We start from the raw sequence: 19726 nt of genomic DNA on the forward strand, positions 1-19726 counted from the left end.
TAGGACCCATTTGAGTGCAAGGCATACTGTATGAACAGCCCTACACACCGTTGTCTTTTTCACATGCTCTGCATCACTCGCTTTATATACAGAAAGCTCCATGTGGCAACAAAATGAAGGGTAATACATAAAACGTGCTTGGTGCTAAGTGCTGATCCACGATGTGTCACATTAACGATGTGAGGTTTCAAAAGGTTTATTAAATAAATTAACAATTCTCGTGAAAAACTGTAACACTCCCGCATATTCATATTCATCTGGTTATGAAAAAGATTTCATATAACCCGTGCTTCCTCGTCAACAGGATATTTTTCAAAAGGGCACGCTGTGGTCAGTCAGTTCTCTGAAACAAACTAATCCCGGAACATAACCTGCTCCGGACCAGGTTATGTTCAGAGAGTAAGTTGCTATGGCTACTTAGATACCCTGGAAGTTATCTCCGTTTTTGGAACCGAAAGTTGAGATCCGTTAGCTCTTGAGTAAACCCAGGTAAGTATCATAACTAGAGATACTAAATTTCTCAGCTGATACCGATAACTGATAATTCAGAGTGATATCGGCCAATGCCGATAAGCCTTTTATGCCTTCTTTAAAATGAATAATTATTAATTTAAAAGAATTCTGAAGGAATTGCAAATAAAAACTTTATTCTCTCCATTTCAACAAGTTGTTTCACAGTAACTGGTCTCATAAACAGAAAACACATTACTCAAATTAACATTAACACGAACTAAATTCTGAAGATTACAGTAAGATTTCTTAACTTATTGAATGTTATTAATTCATATTAACATTGACTGAATTCTAAAAAACCTCCTGTTAGGCTCACATTCACTCACCACAAACAAAATCATTTCTACTTCTGCGTCATAAAATTTACTTCCGGTGTAAAATTTGAGCAGTTCAGAGATTATAAACTGCAGTTTTGTCATCATTCCACACAAGAGACATCATCTTTGCACACAGCACAAAATCGATGTGTTTTTCTGCTCTCATTTGATTGACAGGATATAATCGGCCCTGATCACTGGATGTTTTTAAACTATCGACTGAGAGGGGGAAAAATAGCCTTTATCGGGCGATACATCGGTGCATCTCTAATCATAACCTACTTTCTGGAATAACCACCAGGAGAACACTAAACAACAATGGTGTGCATGGCATGGTTGCAAAGAGAAAGCCACTGCTCTCCAAAAAGAACACTGCTGCCCCTCTGCAGTTCATGTTGACAAGCCAGAAGGCTATTGGAAAAATTATTTGTGGAAGGATTAGACCAAAATAGAACTTTTGTTTTTAAATGAGGCGTTGTGTTTGGAGAAAGGAAAACACTGCATTTCAGCATAAGATCCTTATCCCAGCTGTGAAGCATGCTGGTGTCATGGTTTAGGCCTGTTTTGCTTAATCTGGACCGGGACAACTTGCCATCATTGATTGAACAATGAAGTATACCAGCGAATTAAAATTTTTTTAATTACATCTGTCTGTGAACTGAATCTCAAGAGAAAGTGGGTCATACAGCAAGACAACGATCAAAGAATGGTTAAAGAAGAATAAAGTTACTGTTTTGGAATGGCCAAGTCAAAGTCCTGACCTTAATCCAATATAAATGTTGTGGAAAGACCTGAAACAAGCAGTTCATCTGAGGAAACCCACCAACATCCCAGAGTTGAAGCTGTTCTGTACTGAGGAATGCCCTAAAACTCCTCCAAGCTGATGTGCAGGACTGATCAACAATTACCAGAATTGTTTGGTTGAAGTTATTCCTGCACAAGGGGGTCACACCAGATAGTTGTATTAAAGTTTTAGTTTGATGTTTATATGTGGTGTAAGACTCAGTCTGTGGATTTTATTTTAAATGGTATTGAAAGTTGAAAATATTGCGTGATGATGAGCTAGCATATTGCATTTTGTTCTATTTGCAAGGGAATGAAATAGAAAGTGAACATAGTCTGACAATGCTCCTGGACCTGCTGAATTGATTCATAATAATTAAAAACAACTATTTCTGGTAGTTGTACCCTACAGTTTGGGAATTGACTATGTGTAATATGCGTTTGATATGACTAATAGTGTCATTAAAAATCACCCTGGTTAGAACTATATTAACCAGAGGACCTTATCGTGGTAACGCGGATAGCAACATATTTTGATACCAGTGGCTTTCCATATAATTGACTGAACGCCGCAGTGAGTACGTCTCTCCCGCGAGCGATGCGCCGTAAAGAGCAATTCATGTGACCCTTACTTACAAAGGACATATCATAAGAAGACAAATAATTTTTGATGTGCTATAAAAATGTTCATCATGCGATTTTGAAATGGATCCGTGCGTGCTGAGAGGGGAAAATACCCTCGGTAGTGCACAGGGTGCCGTTTTTTGTTTTGTTTTGTCGGGACGTTGCGGTGAGCTCACTTGAAGCATGCTAACTGCGCTAAACTGCTGCGCTGTGGGGTTGCAGTACTATTGCTTTTGAACACGTCAGTTAGGATTTTAGAATATGTTTACTTGGCACTGTGAGCCAACTGTGGTGTTATCTACGACATGTATTTTTAACCAATTGTATGTTTTACTCTGCATGAAGTATAGCCTCTTGGATGATGTGAATGCTTTGTATCGGGATAATCTGTTTTCTTGCCTCTATAAAGGCATTTGGCTAGGGTTAGGCTAGGAATTTAAAGCTATTATATTAGTCCGTGCCATAGTGTCATCCTGTTCTAATAGGAAAAACATTTGAGGAATTCATTAAATTTAGCTAGTCTATGGCCACAGTGATTATTGTTGTTGAGGAAGACAACATCGCTGCCAAGCACTGTCCTTCACAAGCTACTTTCGCAAATGAGTCCTTCCACTCCGGGGTTTTGGCTTGAAACAACCGCAGGCGACTCCAACATGCTAAGCTACAGAAGAAAAATAGTGGTATACGGCGAATATTCTCAGTGAGGACAAACTGCATCTGGGTGTAGGGAGCTGCTACCGAAATATTACCACCCCCCCCCCTTAAAAACCGTACCCTCCTGCTTCAGAATGGCCTCCTGTGAACGAGAAAACGCTGCGGATGAAGATCCCACCGCATGTGTGAAACCTTTGGCTGATGTGTGTGAGAACTCTGTCCAGGCGCAAAAATCAAAAAGCCTTCCTACGCTCAACGCAAGACAAGTTTTGGATACAGATGGGCCTGAAAATCCCCCACAAAAAGATAAAACGTTCGTCCCAGCGGTGGATGGCAACTCCCCCTCCAAAACGGAGGAGCCTCCTAACTCCTCCAGCGGGGACGCGGCCGGTGCGGCGGGGAGGAGGCGCCGTGTCGCAGCGTTTCTCCCCTCACAGCTGGCGCGCGTATCCCTCAGGGCCTACCTGCGCATGCTGTTTTCGGACTCGCGTTGCTTCTTGTTTTATATGTGTTACCTCACGTTCATTCAGTCGCTCATGGTGTCCGGCTACCTCAGCAGCGTCATCACCACTATAGGTAAAGAGTGTATTTACACTCACTCTCCTTTCTTTAACTTCCTTTCTATTCCTTACTTTATGTCTCTTTAATTCTTAAATCAAGCTTTATTAAATGGCGTCAAAAATTCATTACGTCGAGATATCAGAAAACTTATAAGATTTAACAAAACATGTCAAACATGATATTACAAAACATGTCAAACATGATATTACAAAACATGTTTGTAAAGGTAAGAATACACATATTTACACTTACCACATTGCCACATTTTTAAAGTGTCCCACGGGTGTTTGTTCATTGTCCTTTTGTCCATAGTTTTAGTTCATTTATAATCACTTTGAAAACAACCTCAGCAGAAATATGGCATTGTTGTAACCACTTATTACTCCTTCTGTTATCGTTTACTTTTCTACTCTCCACCTGTCTGCCTCAGTCACCAAGGTCTCTTCTTAATTTTCATTTCTTCATCTTTCCCTTCCAACTCTCATGTAGCCTGCTATGGTCCTAGCATTGATATCTTATTGCACTCTAAGGCCCTGAGGGAGCAGAAACTCACTTATTAGGTAGCTTATTCGCTAGCTTCCTGGACTGCAAAGGTCTACATTTTCTAACCTGCTAAAGCATGAACAGTTTGGAAAACATATGGATATTCTGTTATCAAGGTAATTCAGACTCCAGACACTAAGGATCTAAACCCACTGCCTTTAGACACTCCCCTTTTTCTGCATTTAATGATTTCCTTACTGCTTTTTATACCTTAATGCTCAGACTGTTTTTAACAATTTGAAGTTCTCTACTGCTGATATCTAACAGTCTTTTGCATTGGGCTCTATAGTCTGGTACACAAACAAATTTAACGTGTGGCAGTAATAACTAAGGTGATTTCTCTAAGGTCATTTCTCCATATACAAATTCTTTTATTTATAATAGTAAAAAGCAAAAGCCTTCAAGAGGTAATTTTATCATGCACAAACTTAGTTGTATCTTGTCAACATGTTAATTAGTGGAAATTTAATTTTCCAGTATTAATCTGCTTATTTGCTCTAAAATAGGCTATTAGCGCATGAACAAAGTTGCATATAGCCTACAGTCAGGAAAAAGACAAAACAACTGGCACCATGGCTCAGTTTAACCAAAAGCCTGGCATGACGGAGCAGTAGTTCTGCAAATTACTGTGACAAGCTGAACTATAGCCAACATAAAGTGAAACTAAAATATGAACAGTATTAACTTTAAACTTACTCCTTTTAGCACAAAAAACATTGTTCTAAGATGTTTATGGCACTCAACCTCTTTGATCATTTTCTTTTCAGTTCTTCACATGTGCTTGTAACTATATGTTCATGTTTTTTTAATGCAAAAGTTATGAATGCAAATATATGCATCCCATTTGAACCCCCTTCAATATTATGAACAGCAGTTGAGTCTGAGGCAACAGTTATCTTTATTATTGTTTATTTCATCCTCAGCACCTGCTCTATCTGAGTCAGAGATGGGTCCAGAGAGCACTATGGTGGCATAAGGAATTTCATGTGGTAAAAAAATTAATGGGTAGATGGCAATAGACAGAGGTGCATTTTAATCAGTGTTTTGTCAGCCATGACAGTGTAATAACCTAATGCCTACACACACATTTGCACACTCATTTTCACCTAGGGGTATGACATGACCTGGGAGGAAACCCCATGGGCAGAACATATGAGAGAACATACATTGTGTGGACACCTGACCATTACACCAATATGTGGTTGTTGAACATCCCATTCCAGAATTGGTTCCCCATTTGCTGTTATAATAACCTCCACTCTTCAGGAAAGGTTTTCCACTGGATTTTGGAATATACCAACCTTGGCAAACTACGTTTTTGTGGACCTCGCTTTGTACACAGGGGCATTGTCCTGCTACAACTGGTTTGGGTTCGACCCCTTAGTTCCAGTGAAAGAAAATCTTAGTTACAGCATACAAAGACATTCTAGGCAATGATGTGCTTCCAACTTTGTGGCAACAGTTTGGGGAATGCCCACATATGGCTGTGATGGTCAGGTGTCCACATACTTTAGGCTATATAATGTATTAAACACTTATTTGACATGCTGTGGCTGTTTTATTTGAATGTGCTTCATTAAGGCTTCAGATTTAAAGAGTCAGTACATCTTCTACTACAAGAAAATTGTCTGTAATTTACTAGTTCTTGTGTGCTGTGATACAGGGGATATCTGTAAATATAATCAAACCTGTAAGCATCTTGTTAGTGTGTTTTTTTCTGTATATTCTCATAATGTAAAGTTCCTGTAAAATTAGCCTAAGACGCCTAGGCAAGGCATACCCAAAGTTTCGTAAGCCTCTGTTTCATAAGTGTTTGTATATCGGTGGTCTGACAGAGACATTGTAGCTCAAAATGGTTTCTATTGAATCACAAGAATCTTAGCTTTCCAAATATATGTCTACCTTCGTACACAGAAGCTGTGTAGGTAGCACAGATTTGCTCATAACATGGTGACAGCGGGCTTGCCATAGGAATTTTAACAGGATAAAGTATACGATGGCGAGATGGCTGATAATCTCTAAAAATGATTGAGATTAGAATATGTTTCATCATAAAATGATAGTTTAATCCATATGCTTACCTTGAGGAACAAACGCTCTCGGTTGGCATAGCTGTGCAGTTGCTACACAGACACCATGGATTTTGCCCCACTCTCGCCTCCTTACCCCTCTGATCGTCTTCATTTTGATGTACATTTTGAGTAATGTCTTCTATATTAGCCTCCTCACATATGTTACGCTTGGATTCAGATTGAAAAGGCTGAAGACATGTTTAAATCGCTTTAGGGTCGCTGGAGAATCAAGACCGTTGCAACCATTTGATGTCACTACCCAGAATGCACTGCGACATAAACATCAATGGCAGCCTACAAGTTCAAGGATTTTTTTTTTTAAAAACTGACATCTAGAATGTTTTTGTATAGCAGATTTATATAGCAGATATCAGCGTTAATCTTATGAGCCGTACAAACCTCAATGTTCAGTCTTTGAAGTCTTCTCGTCTAAAATATATTTAAAGCTACACTATAAGACATTTTCCACTGTCATGGTTCTGTGCTGGAGCCAGTTCTCGAACCGCTCTGTGTATATTGTGTATAGAGGCTTTTCTGAATAATCTCATATAGGATGTGATTGGGTGAGTTCATTTACCCATCAGATGCAAAGCGCTTTAGTTTAATGGTGTTCATTACTGATGCTCCGATCAAGATATTTACAGCCGATGCCGCTTTCTTGTCATCTTGATTGACCAAAACCAATCCAGATACTAATCTTTTTTTTTTGTTTAAGCTTTAATCAGGAGGTCCGTCATAAACAGTTAAATGTAAGCTCTCTGCTCATGGTCACTTTTTATTGAATTAAAATAATAGCAATGAGAAATACTGTTGCTTAATTGATATATAAACAAGCATAAAATATTTATTTTTAAATATCTTAAACAATATTAAAAGTAGACTAACACAAACATGATCCATATTGAAGGCTATTGAAAAAGAAGGCTAGTAGCCTTTTAAGGAAATAGCCTACTAAGATATTCAAAATTCTATTAAATGCAACCCATAGTAATTAAACATTTCATTTCTCATTTTATTTATATTTTATGAATTTATTAATTAATATCTATTTTTTTATATTAAATAATTCATTTATAACTAAACGCAAGTCTTTACATTTTATTATTTTTTTTGTTTGTTTGTTTGTTTATCAGTTTTAGATCGGTTCCCCCAGTACAGTGTTGCCATGTCTGCTGATAATATTGTGTTTATTGGGGGATTAAATCAAAACATGGAAACTGGAATTGACTTTCTAGTGATATCTGGCAAACGAAAAGCAGTGTGAAAGTAACTGTTGTGCGGTGTATATGCATTTTGGACTTCCTGTAGTTTTTATTCTAATTGTATTATACAACTCCGAACATGTCATTCGCACCAGTGCAACTAAATATTTTTTCACAGTCGTACAAAGTACTTTTCAGTCACAAATGTGAGTGAAATGGTTGCAGTATAGAGTCCTGCTTGAAAAGTCTTGAGTTGTATGCTTTGGGTCATTATTCATCTGCAGTGTAAAGCGCCATCCAATGAGTTCTGAAGCATTTAGCAGAATCTGGACAGATATAACCTTATACACTTCAGAATTCAAATTCTAATCTGGCCGTCTTGTTTTTGAGGCTGATTAATGGTTTACATCTTGTGGAAAACCTTGATTTCCACAAGATGGACATCTCTTGATTTTTGACTTTAACACAGATGTACCTACCTCCTGGTGGGTGTTCTTGATCTAGACAACTGTTGTGAAGAGGTTTTTCTTTACCAGGGAAAGAATTACTCTACCACAGTTGTTTTCTGTACTCTCTCTGATGGGTTTGGTTTGATTTTTCAGTCTAATGATGGCTTAATTCACTGGCACTGACAGCTCTTTGGACTTCATATTGAGAGTTAACAATGACGGATTCTAAATGCAAATGCCACACTTGATATCAGCTTTACACCATTTATCTGCTTACTTGCAATTGAAATAATGAGGGAATAATCTTCACAAAATATGGCTCACATCATCTTGAGACCTGTCTGAACAAAACCTATCAAAGGCATATTGATATTCAAAACGGTAATGCTTGACAGACTGGCAAATGCATGAAGCTACAAAACATTCTTGAATCCGTTTATCTATTATGCAACAGTTGTAACGCGTCTGTGAATGTGTGGTTCTGGGTGCTTGGCCCCTGAAAATGCTGTTTGCAGCTTTAATTATTATCATTATTATTAAATTAGTAAACATACTTTTACATACTGATAACATGACTAACATGTGTTAGCATATAGCATTATTTACCTTTGCAGCATTTGGGTGATTGTGGTTAAAAAAATAGACCGACTGACATGATAAATTGATAAATGAAGATAAGAGATGTATATTGTTGTCCTTTATTAGATTTTAATTAATTGTAGGAAAGTAATGTGTAGTTGCCACATGCATTTAAGAGGGTGCAACATAGCTCTGTTTATGTGCCTTTCTCTTAGTTTTTGATTTGATTTACAGTGTAAGAGCTATGCAAAGATTAAGTGTAATTGTACCCTAATTTAAGCGGGTGAATATAAGAGGATTATTGCAAAGTCTGTTGTACAGTGGTGTGAAAGTATTTATTCTGTTTTTGTGTATATCTCCTAATAAATAGTTTTAGATCTTCAAATGAAATACAACATAAAAAAGGCAACCTGAGTAAACACACAGTAGTTTTTAATCTTTTTTTTTTTTTTAAATTGAAGCAAAAAAGTTATCCAACACCTCTTAACCATGTGAAAAACGAACTGCCCCCTTAAACTTAAAATCTGGTTGTGCCACCTTTAGCAGCAATAACTGCAACCAAACGCTTCCGATAACTGTAGAAAAGTCTTTCACTTACTTCTAGGACTAGGACTTACTCCTATGCTTTGGATCATTGTCTTACTGCATAATCCAGTTGCACTTGAGTTTGAACTTACAGACAGAAGACCTGACATTCTCCTTCAGGATTTTCTGGTACAGAGCAGAATTCATGTTTCCCGCAATTATTGCAAGTTGGCCAGGCCCTGAAGCAGCAAAGCATCCCCACACCATCACACTTCCACCACCATGCTTGAGCGTAGGTATGATGTTCTTTTTGTGGAATTTTCTGTTTGGATTACGGCAGATGTAACAGGACCCCTGTCTTCCAAACAATTACACTTTCGACTCATCAGTCCACAGAACATTCTCCCAAAAGATTTGAGGATCCTCAAAGTGTGTTTTGGCAAAATTCAGATTAGCCTTAATCAGCGCTCTACAGTGCAACCATTTCACTCGCATTTGCGACTGAAAAATACTTTGTGCGACTGTGAAAAAATATTTAGTTGCACCTGTGACCTGTTCAGAGTTGTATAATACAATCGGAATAAAAACTACAGGAAGTCCAAAATGCATCTACACCGCGCAACAGTTACTTTCACACTGCTTTTCATCTCCTCAGTCAACCGAACAAGTTTGTAAATACTGTAAATAAGCCATTATGATGACAAGAGTAACACTGTACATCATGTGCTTCTCTCAACTTGCCGATCTCACAAACCTCTGCCTCTGATTGATTTTCCCTCTTTTCTCAACTTCAAAGTAGCTTCCTTTTCTCCCAGACAGCTCTCTGATATTAATGTTGGATTATACATTTTAACAACAAATGCAGTCTTCACCAGTGAAACTGAAGGCAAAACCAAGAATAGATGTTCAGGACACACCTGTGTAACAAGAGACACTTGTCAGTCACATGTTCCAATATTTTTCCTCGGCTGCAAATTGGGTTGTCTGTTGTAAAATGTGCTATGTTCTATGTAATTTAACACATCTATATATAAATACCAGGATTTACAAGCTGAAATTCTAAACTCTCTTCCCATATTCATCTTTTGAACTCAAACCCAAACATTTTCAGTCTACAGTAAAAAAAAAAAAAAACAAAAACTGGCCTTGCTGTTCCACTAATTTTGGAGGGGACTGTATCTTTTATAATTCTGCTCAGAACAAAACCTTGGTCTCATCAGACCATAACACATTTTGCCACATGGTTTAGGGTGGTTTTGGATCGTGAGGTCCTGTACATGCTTTGTAAGCTCTTTCTATACCATGGCTTCAGCAGTCGGGTAAAACCAAGATGATGTCAAGGAAATTCTATAAACAAAAATGAAAAAGTTTAAGAGGCTTCATCCACTTAAATACTTCTGGCAGGATGTTTCAAAATCTTATTGTATTGACAAATTTTATATGATCACAGTAGGAATACATGTCTGTAATAGTTTTAAGATCACTTCAGATATTTACTTGATATATTTACTAGAGATGCACCGATACTAAATTTCTGATTTCTCAGATGATACTGATAACTGATTATTCAGAGTGATGTCGGCCGATACCAATAACCAATACCGATAGCTCTGCCTTTTATGCCTTCTTTTAAATGAATAATAATTAATTCCACAATTCTGAAAGAAATGTAAATAAAAACTTTATTCTCTCTATTTCAACAAGTTGTTTCACAGTAACTGGTCTCATAAACAGAAAACACATTAACTACATTCTGAAGATTAAAGTAAGATTTCTTAACTTATTGAATGTTATTAATTCATATTAACATTGACTGAATTCTAAAAAACCTCCTTTTAGGCTTCACATTCACTCACCACAAACAAAAGTATTTCTACTTCATCACCGAACATTAAACTGGTAATATATAATATAAACTCTTTTTTTTGGATGATATTAATTCATATTAACATTAACGGCATATGAAATATACTACTTTACAAATATTTTTCTGTGGTGTGTATATATATATATATATATATATATATATATATATATATATACATACACACACACCCTTTTTGTCAACTCATCTTCATTTAAGTCTTTCATCAGTGTGCTGGCACTTTAATTCAGCGCGGGAGCAGTGCACGAGTAGCGCCGGGGGGGGCGTTTCCCGTTTTGCTGTTGCTCACTTCCTTCACAACAGTGCAGAGATTACAGAGTTTACAAACTGCAGTTTTGTCATCATTCCACACAAGGGACATCATCTTTACACACAGCACGAAATCGATGTGTTTTCCCACCCTCTTTTGATTGACAGGATATAGGGCTGCACGATTATGGCCAAAATGATAATCACGATTATTTTGATCAATATTGAGATCTCGATTATTTATCATGATTGTTAATTGATTTTAGTGACAACATATTTTTATTGCACTTTCACATTTATTAAGTTTTCTCATGCCACAATATAACACAAGTAGGCATGAGAAAACTTAAGCTGGTCAATTATGACAGAATTTAGGAACATAGTGTGAGCCATGACAAATTAATTTACCTTCTAATAAACTAAATTTCATATTTTCAGTTAATTTTACAGACTGTAACCATCAACATGTTCCACCTTGTAAACAAATACAATAAACATCACTGTGTTTGAAGTCTGCTCCTCTTAAATATATTTAAAGCTACACTATTAGACATTTCCCACTGTCATGGTTCTGGGCTGGAGTCAGTTCTCAAACCACTCTGTGTATATTGTGTATATATCTGAATAATCTCATATAGGATGTGATTGGGAGAGTTCATTTACCCATCAGATGGGAAGCGCTTTAGTTTAATTTGTTCATTACTGATGCGCTGATCAGGATTTTTACAGCCGATACCAATCCAGATACCAATCTTATTTTGTTTAAACTTTAATCAGGAGGTCTGTCATAAACAGTTAAATGTAAGCTCTCTGCTCATGGGCACTGTTAATTGAGTTAAAATAATAGCAATGAGATACTGTTGGTTAATTGATAAATAAACAAGCATAAAATATTTATTTTTAAATATCTTAAAAACAATAGGGAGTCCTAATTAAAAGTAGACTAACACAAAAATTATCCATATTAGGAAAAAGGCTAATAGCTTTCTAAAGAAATAGCTTACTAAGCTTAATGTCAAATTGATATTAAATGCAACTCGTAGTAATTAAACATTATTTCATTTCTCATTTTATTTATATTTAATGAAGTTATTCTAATGTCTTTTTTTTTATATTAAATGATTTATTTATAACTAAGCGCATTTTCTGTCTTTACATTTTAGTAGTTTTATTTTTGTTTATCAGTTTTAGATTGGTTCCCCCAGTACAGTGTCCATGTCTGCTGATAATATTGTGTTTTGAGGGGATTAAATCAAAACATGGAAATGGGAGTTTACTTTTCTACTGATATTTGACAACCGTGAGCTTAAATGAAGTGAATTAGAGTTAGTGAAGGAGAGTGGCAGTGCACTGTATGTTTACAGACTGAACAGTTGCTACTCATGATTATGATTGGTGAGGAATTTTTTAATAAAGGATTGTTCGGTTGACTGAGGAGATGAAAAGCAGTGTGAAAGTAATTGTTGCGCGGTGTAGATGCATTTTGGAGTTGTAGTTTTTATCCCGATTGTATTATACAACTCCCAACAGGTCACTCGCACCGGTGCAAATAAATATTTATTCACAGTCGCACAAAATATTTTTCAGTCACAAATGCGAGTGAAACGGTCGCACTGTAGAGCCCTGAGTTTATCTGCAAAGTTTTTTCCCGTTCGGCGTGATGACGTTTAATGTCCCTGACAACCTTTGTAGTGCCATTTAGCATCATATTAATGTCATGATTTCCCCTCGCGCAAAATGCTGGAGCTCGAAGTGAAGCTGGCTGCTCGAGGGCTAAAATGCTAACTCTATTTCAGGGTTTTGGCACTACAAAATGATGTCATCCCTGCGCCACTCTATGGTGATTGGCTGTAAGTGTAGGAAGCGCTTGATTTGATCTGCAGCGGAGTTTTCTATTAGCGGAGGACGAACTTTAAACGTTAATATCGCAGTCGATCATGTTCAATTAATGGTGGGCAGTCAAAATCGTAATTGCGGTCAAGATTCGATTAATTGTGTAGCCCTAACAGGATATAATCGGCCCTGATCATAGGACGTTTTTAAACTATCGGCCGATGGCCCATAGCATGAACAATTGCCTTTATCAGCCGATACATCAGTGCATCTCTAAAATTTACCAAACCAATGAATTTTAAAAAACTGCCCCACAAGAGCAGCAGACAGCTCAAAATGAAAAGAGATTTAGATCTGCCAGCACAGTAGAGTCGTTTCTATTAGGGTTGTCACAATACCATAAACATATCTTACAAAGCCAAGTAGTATCATGATACCACACGATATTTCGTTAATTCATAATTCAAATCTACAAAATGAACAAAATTTATAGAAATACATAGATATAAATGAAAACAGACCAGATTTTCTTCTTAATACTTTATTAATGACAATGAATAATTGGCTATTGGAAAAACTATCATACAATTGGCAAGCAACTAATTCAATGTGGCACATATTTCATGTATTGTTCAATAGAGCAATCAAATCAAGCACAATGTTCAGTGTACTAAGAATGAACACAACATTAGGAATAAATAACTGAATTCGTACATGAACTCTCTACAGGGTTTGTACAGATGCTTCATAATGAAATTCCAGGGCTTTCAAGGACTTTTCAAGCAAAAATTTTTTATTGTTGTTTTCAATGACTATACAAGAGATATCATTCAAACATATGGGGGAAAAAAAGTTTTATAATAATAATTGAACATAACCAATTTATATATGGTGCCTTTCACAGCCATGCTCTACTAAATTTCTATTTCTCAGGCATTGATTTGTCTTCAACATAACTTCAAGGTGAATGACAGGAGCAATGTTGCCAACAACTTTCAATGGAAAGTTGCTAAAAGTTGCTAGATGATGTCATGCACTAATAAGCATATTCATAACATCATTGAGTCGTATTTGCATTCTGCCTAGGTTTCAGCCCTTTACATCTGTTTGCTTCTTTCCTACTCTGTGCTCACATACTGTATTTTAATACAGTGAATTCCAAATAAAGCTGTTCTCACTTACGTTGTTTCTGTTGTCAGACAACGGAGTGAGTATGAAATAGTGACTGAAAGGCGGCCCATTAAGACTACTTGTTAATCAGCAGTCGCTTCCAAACCATTTCCAAGCTGCTGCTCTGCACTGCAAAAATTCTGATTTTATAACCACAATGTCGTCTGACAAAATCACGATACATATAATTTAAGGACAACAGCTGTGCTGTGATTTTGTCTATATTTACATGTAAAATTATCACTCAGAGAGAAAGTTAGAAGGGAATGAATATGCTGCTCCTCTCTGCCACTCACTGAACAGAGTGGCCACAGAGAGAGGTGTACCTACGGTGTGAAAGCAGGACCTCATGCGCGCGGGGCAGTACTGGTCACTCTCTTCTATGGAATGTAGCTAAGGTTTGCCCAACACATGACTAGATTTGTCACTAGGTGCTTTTTTGAGGGGGGGAAAAGTCACTAAAGGAGTCTGAAAAGTGGACTGAACCTGTCTGTCAAAATGAGTGAGTGAATAGTGGGAGGAGAGGGAAGGGCTGCAGCGGGGTGTCATATTTTGAGTAAAAGGATTGTATTTGTGTTCTATTTAAAATAAACACGAGTTATTTAGCGCTGTTTTTTTTATTGACTTTTTATAATTCAAACACTTTTTAGCCATTTTCTATCTAGTGGTGCTATTTTTTAGGTTTTCCAGTACTTAAATTTCAAAAGCCAGATTCAAGCACTTCAACCACCTTGTAGTGGTTAGCATAATGTTAGCCCGCTTACTAGCAAATTAATTAGTATTTAATTAGTATTTACAGAAAGCAGTTAGCGTAACATTAGCGTGCTTGGTAGCAAATGGGAAATATTTAAAGATTTAGATTAAATTAAGTGTTACTAACCTGTATGTATTCTGTAAAAACAATGGGTCATTTTAGCGCAAATAGTATTAACTGAAGCACATACAACATTGCTTAACGGTACTACCGTATTGGCGATACTACTGTATAAAAAATACAGTGGCATCGGTGGTACTTTGAAGCCTTAATATCACAATACTACCGTTGTACCGGTATACCGTGCAACGCTAGTTTCTATTATAAAATGGGCTCTACATACTTGAGGTACCTGATTTGTGTCCATTGATGTTCATATGTGGCTCGCAAACCCATGAAGGTGAAACCAACCTCTAACTTCCACACCTCAACGGAGCTGCTCTACACATAAAAATATTGCCAGACTGGCCTTTTGTTTTCACATTTGCTCACTGACCTCATCTAGTTGTAGGGAATAATGAATACCTACAGTCAGGTCCATAAGTATTTGGGCAGTAACACAATATTCGTATCCACAATGTATTTGATATGAAACAAACAAGATGTGATTCAAGTGTACTTTTAGCTTTAATTCAAGGGGTTTAAGAAAAATATTGCATTAACTGTTTACATTACAGCATTTGGTGGACAGCCTTATCCAGAGCGACTTACATTTATATTGTTTTTTAAATATTTTTTTTTACTGAGCAGTTTAAGGGTTAAATTCCTTGCTCAAGGGCCCAGCAGTAGTTTTTAAGAACATTCCATTTCTTTGCCTTACGAAGTGCTTGGGTTGCTTTTGTGGTATGTTTTGGGTCATTATCCATCTGTACTGTGAAGCGCCTTCTTGTCAGTTTTGCAGCATTTGACTGAATCTGAACAGAAATTATATCTCTATACACTTCAGAATTCATCCTGCTACATCTATCAGCAGTCACCTCATCAATAAACACCAGTGACCCAGTTCCATTGGCAGCCAAAAATGCCCATGCCATAACACTGCCTATTGTCACGATTCCCCCTTGAAGCAGCGTGCTCTAAGCGCGAATGCGCGAGCACCTGCTTTCCCGTTGTCGACCGTAGTGACATCTGGACACGTGTGTTTTGTTTATGTTTCTGTCATGTCTCCTCCCTGTTCTGTCATTGGCTGGGATTTCACGTGGGTCTGTATTGCTCTCAGCTGCTAGCAGTTTAGACGCTGATTATGTCCGCATATATACCGCGCGCCTCCCAGCACACAACGCGGAAGAGTAAATGTTTGGAGTTGGTTTAGCGCGTATCATAGTCATAGTTACGGTCCATGTTTAGAGTTAGTTCGCGCTGGATTATCCGCTTCCAGTCCCTCGTCATAGTTCGTTTCTTGTTTTGTTTATCGACCTAGATTCCTGCCTTGCCCCGTGTATGCCTGTTTGCCAATCGCCTGACCTCTTGCATGTTTGTGGATTACGTTTTGGATCACGTTTTGGATTTGTCTGCCTGTCTCTCTTTCTAATAAACAACTGTTCATCCTGCACTTGCATCCGTCCTATCTCTGCACCGTCACGATTCGTGACACCTATACAATGTTTGACAAATGATGTGGTATGCATTGGATCATGATCCTTTCCATATGCTTCTCTTTCTATCCTTCTGGTACAGGGTAATATTTGTTTCATGTGTCTAAAAAATCTTGCTCCAGAACTGGGCAGGCTTTTTTTAATTAATTAATTTATTTCTTTAAAGATTTTTTTTTAATGATGGCCGCCTTCTCTTCACCTCTTTAGACCACATATTGAGAATTCCCATGAACAGCTACTAAATGCTAATTCAACACTTGTAATCAACTCCAGACATTTTGTCTCGTTAATTTGTGAAGAAATAATGAGGAAACTGGCCATACCTGGCCAATAGGCCCTTTTCATATGACGTCAGACAACTTCCGTTTTTACTTAAAGCGGTGTATGTTTACTTCTGCCAGCAGAGTGAAATACTAGTGCCACCAGCGTGGAGTTCACCCAGTCTCTTGTACAGCTGCCACAAATATGGCTAGATGATGTACAGTGACTTGCAGACAAATTTTCACTTACAACATGTTCCAAACTTGATAAAGGCTACAACTTCATTGAGTAGGTACCTGTTTGATTATGAAGGTAAGTGTTTTTGTCTTTTCTAGCCCTTACATTAATGAAGGTGCTAGGATAACGGTAGTTGATATTATCAATCTGTTAGCTTTCTGTTTTGCAAATAGAACATCTTTAGTCTCTATTCTTGGTTAGGTTACTGTAGTACAGGCCACAAATTCTTTTTGCAAACCATTGTGCAATTCCACATTACTGCTGATGGCTACAGATTCTAGATTGTAACATAAGTCAGTAATGTATTCATGGTTAATGTTGTGCATTCTAGTTTTGAAAGTAGTTGTCAATTAGGTGACAGTGAGAGGGTGATGTTACAGGTCCATGAGGATAATTGAGGAGGCTAATCAGTTTCAGGTTTCTCAGATGAATAGTTCTCTAACATTATGATTCGAGAGTTAAGTTTTCTTTTTGTTGTGTTTTGCTACGGTTGCGAGAGACTTATGGAAATGGTTTAGCATTTAGCTTTGATTAAGTGTTTACACCGGTTCTCATGCACCCATTCACACACACTCACAAACCAACAGTAGCAGAGCTGCCATGCAAGGTGCTAGCTTTGGGGTTCAGTGTCTTGCGCAAGGACATTTTGGCATGTGGAGACATGTGGGCCGGGAATCGTACCGCCAACCCTACGATTAGCAGACAACCCGCTCTACCACCTGAGCTACAGCCGCCCGTATAAGTGCAGACCATCAAGCTATTCTAAATAACAGAGTAGGTGAGTGATTATACATTAATGTAAAAACCCTTAACATGAAGCGTTTAGTAAATTTGTTACAGCACAGGGCGAAAGCAATGCATATTTTTCCCATTGCTAAAGTTGCTGCTAACTAGCCTACTTTCACAAGACAGGTACAGAATGGTAAATTGGAAATGATCAGTAACTTTACCAAAAGGACCCGATTTGTAAATACATATACATTATTAGTCTTAACTTTACCTTTCATATTTCAAGTTGTTGTTGAGAATACCTGCATTTTCTCAAGAAGTCTGTGATGCGAAGGCAATACAGAAGTACAGATGCACTGCTTTGCAGAAAGGCGGAAGTTAACTGATCAACAAACAGACCTCATATAAAAACCATAATGAACTTTCTTTTACTTTCATACTATCCGTTGTTACCCAGATGAAGATGGGTTCCCTTCTGAGTCTGGTTCCTCTCAAGGTTTCTTCCTCATATCATAAGGAGTTTTTCCTTGCCACTGTCAACATCAGCTTGCGCAATAGAGATAAATTCACACACTTAAAATCTGTATCCTGTGTTTATATATTTCTGTAAAGCTGCTTTGAGACAGTGTCCCTTGTTAAAAGCGCTATACAAATAAAATTGAATTGAATTAACTGACGTCTTTGTGAAAAGGGCCAATTACTTTTGAGCCTGTGAAAATGGAGGTGCTATGTAAAAAAGGTCTGTAATTCCTAAACTATTAGTGCAATATTTTTGTTAAATTCCTTGAATTAAAGCTGAAAGTCTACATTTCAAATCCATTGTGATGGTGTACAGAAATTGTGACTGTCCAATTACTTATGGATATACTAATTTCAGTATAGTATTCAAATGCCTAGTACCTTAAATGTTGAACCAAGTATTCTAATACTCATGCACATTCCTACTTCAAATTTGCAGTGGAGTGTAGGATATAGGAAAATCTTCACAATGTGCAGGGCAGAGGGTCCCCAGTTATAGTGAAAACCTGCAGCCACACTGGCACTTTGCAGACTGTTCTGGACACCCCTGAACTACAATGGGGTTCAGATCCTTGTCATAATTACTGAAATGTGTGTTTCTGTTTTTATTACAGAAAAGCGATACAGCCTGCGTAGTTCAGAATCTGGTCTGCTGGTCAGCTGTTTTGACATAGGCAGTCTCCTCATTGTCGTCTTCATTAGCTACTTTGGTGGACGGGGCCGGAGGCCACGCTGGCTTGCCATAGGGGGGATGGTCATTGCTGTGGGTGCTGCACTTTTTTCCCTCCCTCACTTCATCTCTCCACCTTATCAGCTGGAGCAGCTGAACAATACAGGACGGGGGAAGGGGCTCTGCACCATTACCAATATCAGTAGGAGGGATGGACCGGAAGCTTGTCCACGGGACCAGGAAGACAGTGAGCATGCTTTGTATGTGACATTGTTTATTTGCGCTCAGATTCTGATTGGCATGGGGTCCACGCCCATCTACACACTTGGACCCACCTACCTGGATGATAATGTGAAAAAGGAGAATGCTTCGCTTTACTTGGGTAAGTAACACAGAGTTGTCTTAACTAGCTTCCCCCCCCCCCCCCCCCCCCCCCGAATTCCTTTTTGACTTTGATTGGTCAGTGATGGGTTATAATTTGCTGATAATGGTGATGGAATGACTATCACTTTTGCATCTGATCATATATATCACTGATGAGGAAATGTAGCTTATGGAAAAGAAAATGTCCATACTAGTCAGTGCTTTATTTTACTTTATTTTAAGTATGAATGTGGTATTTGGAATTGATATCTTGATATTTGTTTTTGTTGCAAACCGGATGATATACTGACAATTTTTATCCCTCCGTCAACAAGAACGTAATAATCGATGCCTTTTGGCAAATCATATAGTATTTAGTAATACTAAAGTCTTTGTTCGGTTTCACTTTGCAATTGAATTTAAACTGAAAATCCAGTGTAATGAAGAAAAACAGTAAAATAAAGAAATCAGTTACAGCATTCACCACCCATATTAATAAGCACAGCAGAATTGTTCTGACATTACAAAAGGAGACCGCCTGCTTTACTATTTATCAACCAGTTTTTATTAGAATATAATACGCATATACACTAGTATTTATCGAAATCATCAGTAATTTGAAGTATCAGCAACATAGTA

At 37.6% G+C, this 19726-nt stretch overlaps 1 protein-coding gene across 1 annotated transcript in view; it reads left to right on the forward strand.

Moving 5' to 3' along the window:
- The first annotated feature begins 1981 nt into the window (after window positions 1-1981).
- The window catches only part of slco5a1a (solute carrier organic anion transporter family member 5A1a), a 32537-nt gene continuing 14792 nt past the window's right edge, over window positions 1982-19726 (forward strand). Inside the window, exons 1-2 of the mRNA XM_053651657.1 lie at window positions 1982-3467; window positions 18669-19106. Coding sequence (XP_053507632.1) covers window positions 3026-3467; window positions 18669-19106 — 880 coding nt within the window. The 5' untranslated portion in view covers window positions 1982-3025. The remainder of the gene's footprint in view (window positions 3468-18668; window positions 19107-19726) is intronic.

Source organism: Ictalurus furcatus, chromosome 20, assembly GCF_023375685.1.
Source record: "Ictalurus furcatus strain D&B chromosome 20, Billie_1.0, whole genome shotgun sequence".
Taxonomy (NCBI): domain Eukaryota; kingdom Metazoa; phylum Chordata; class Actinopteri; order Siluriformes; family Ictaluridae; genus Ictalurus; species Ictalurus furcatus.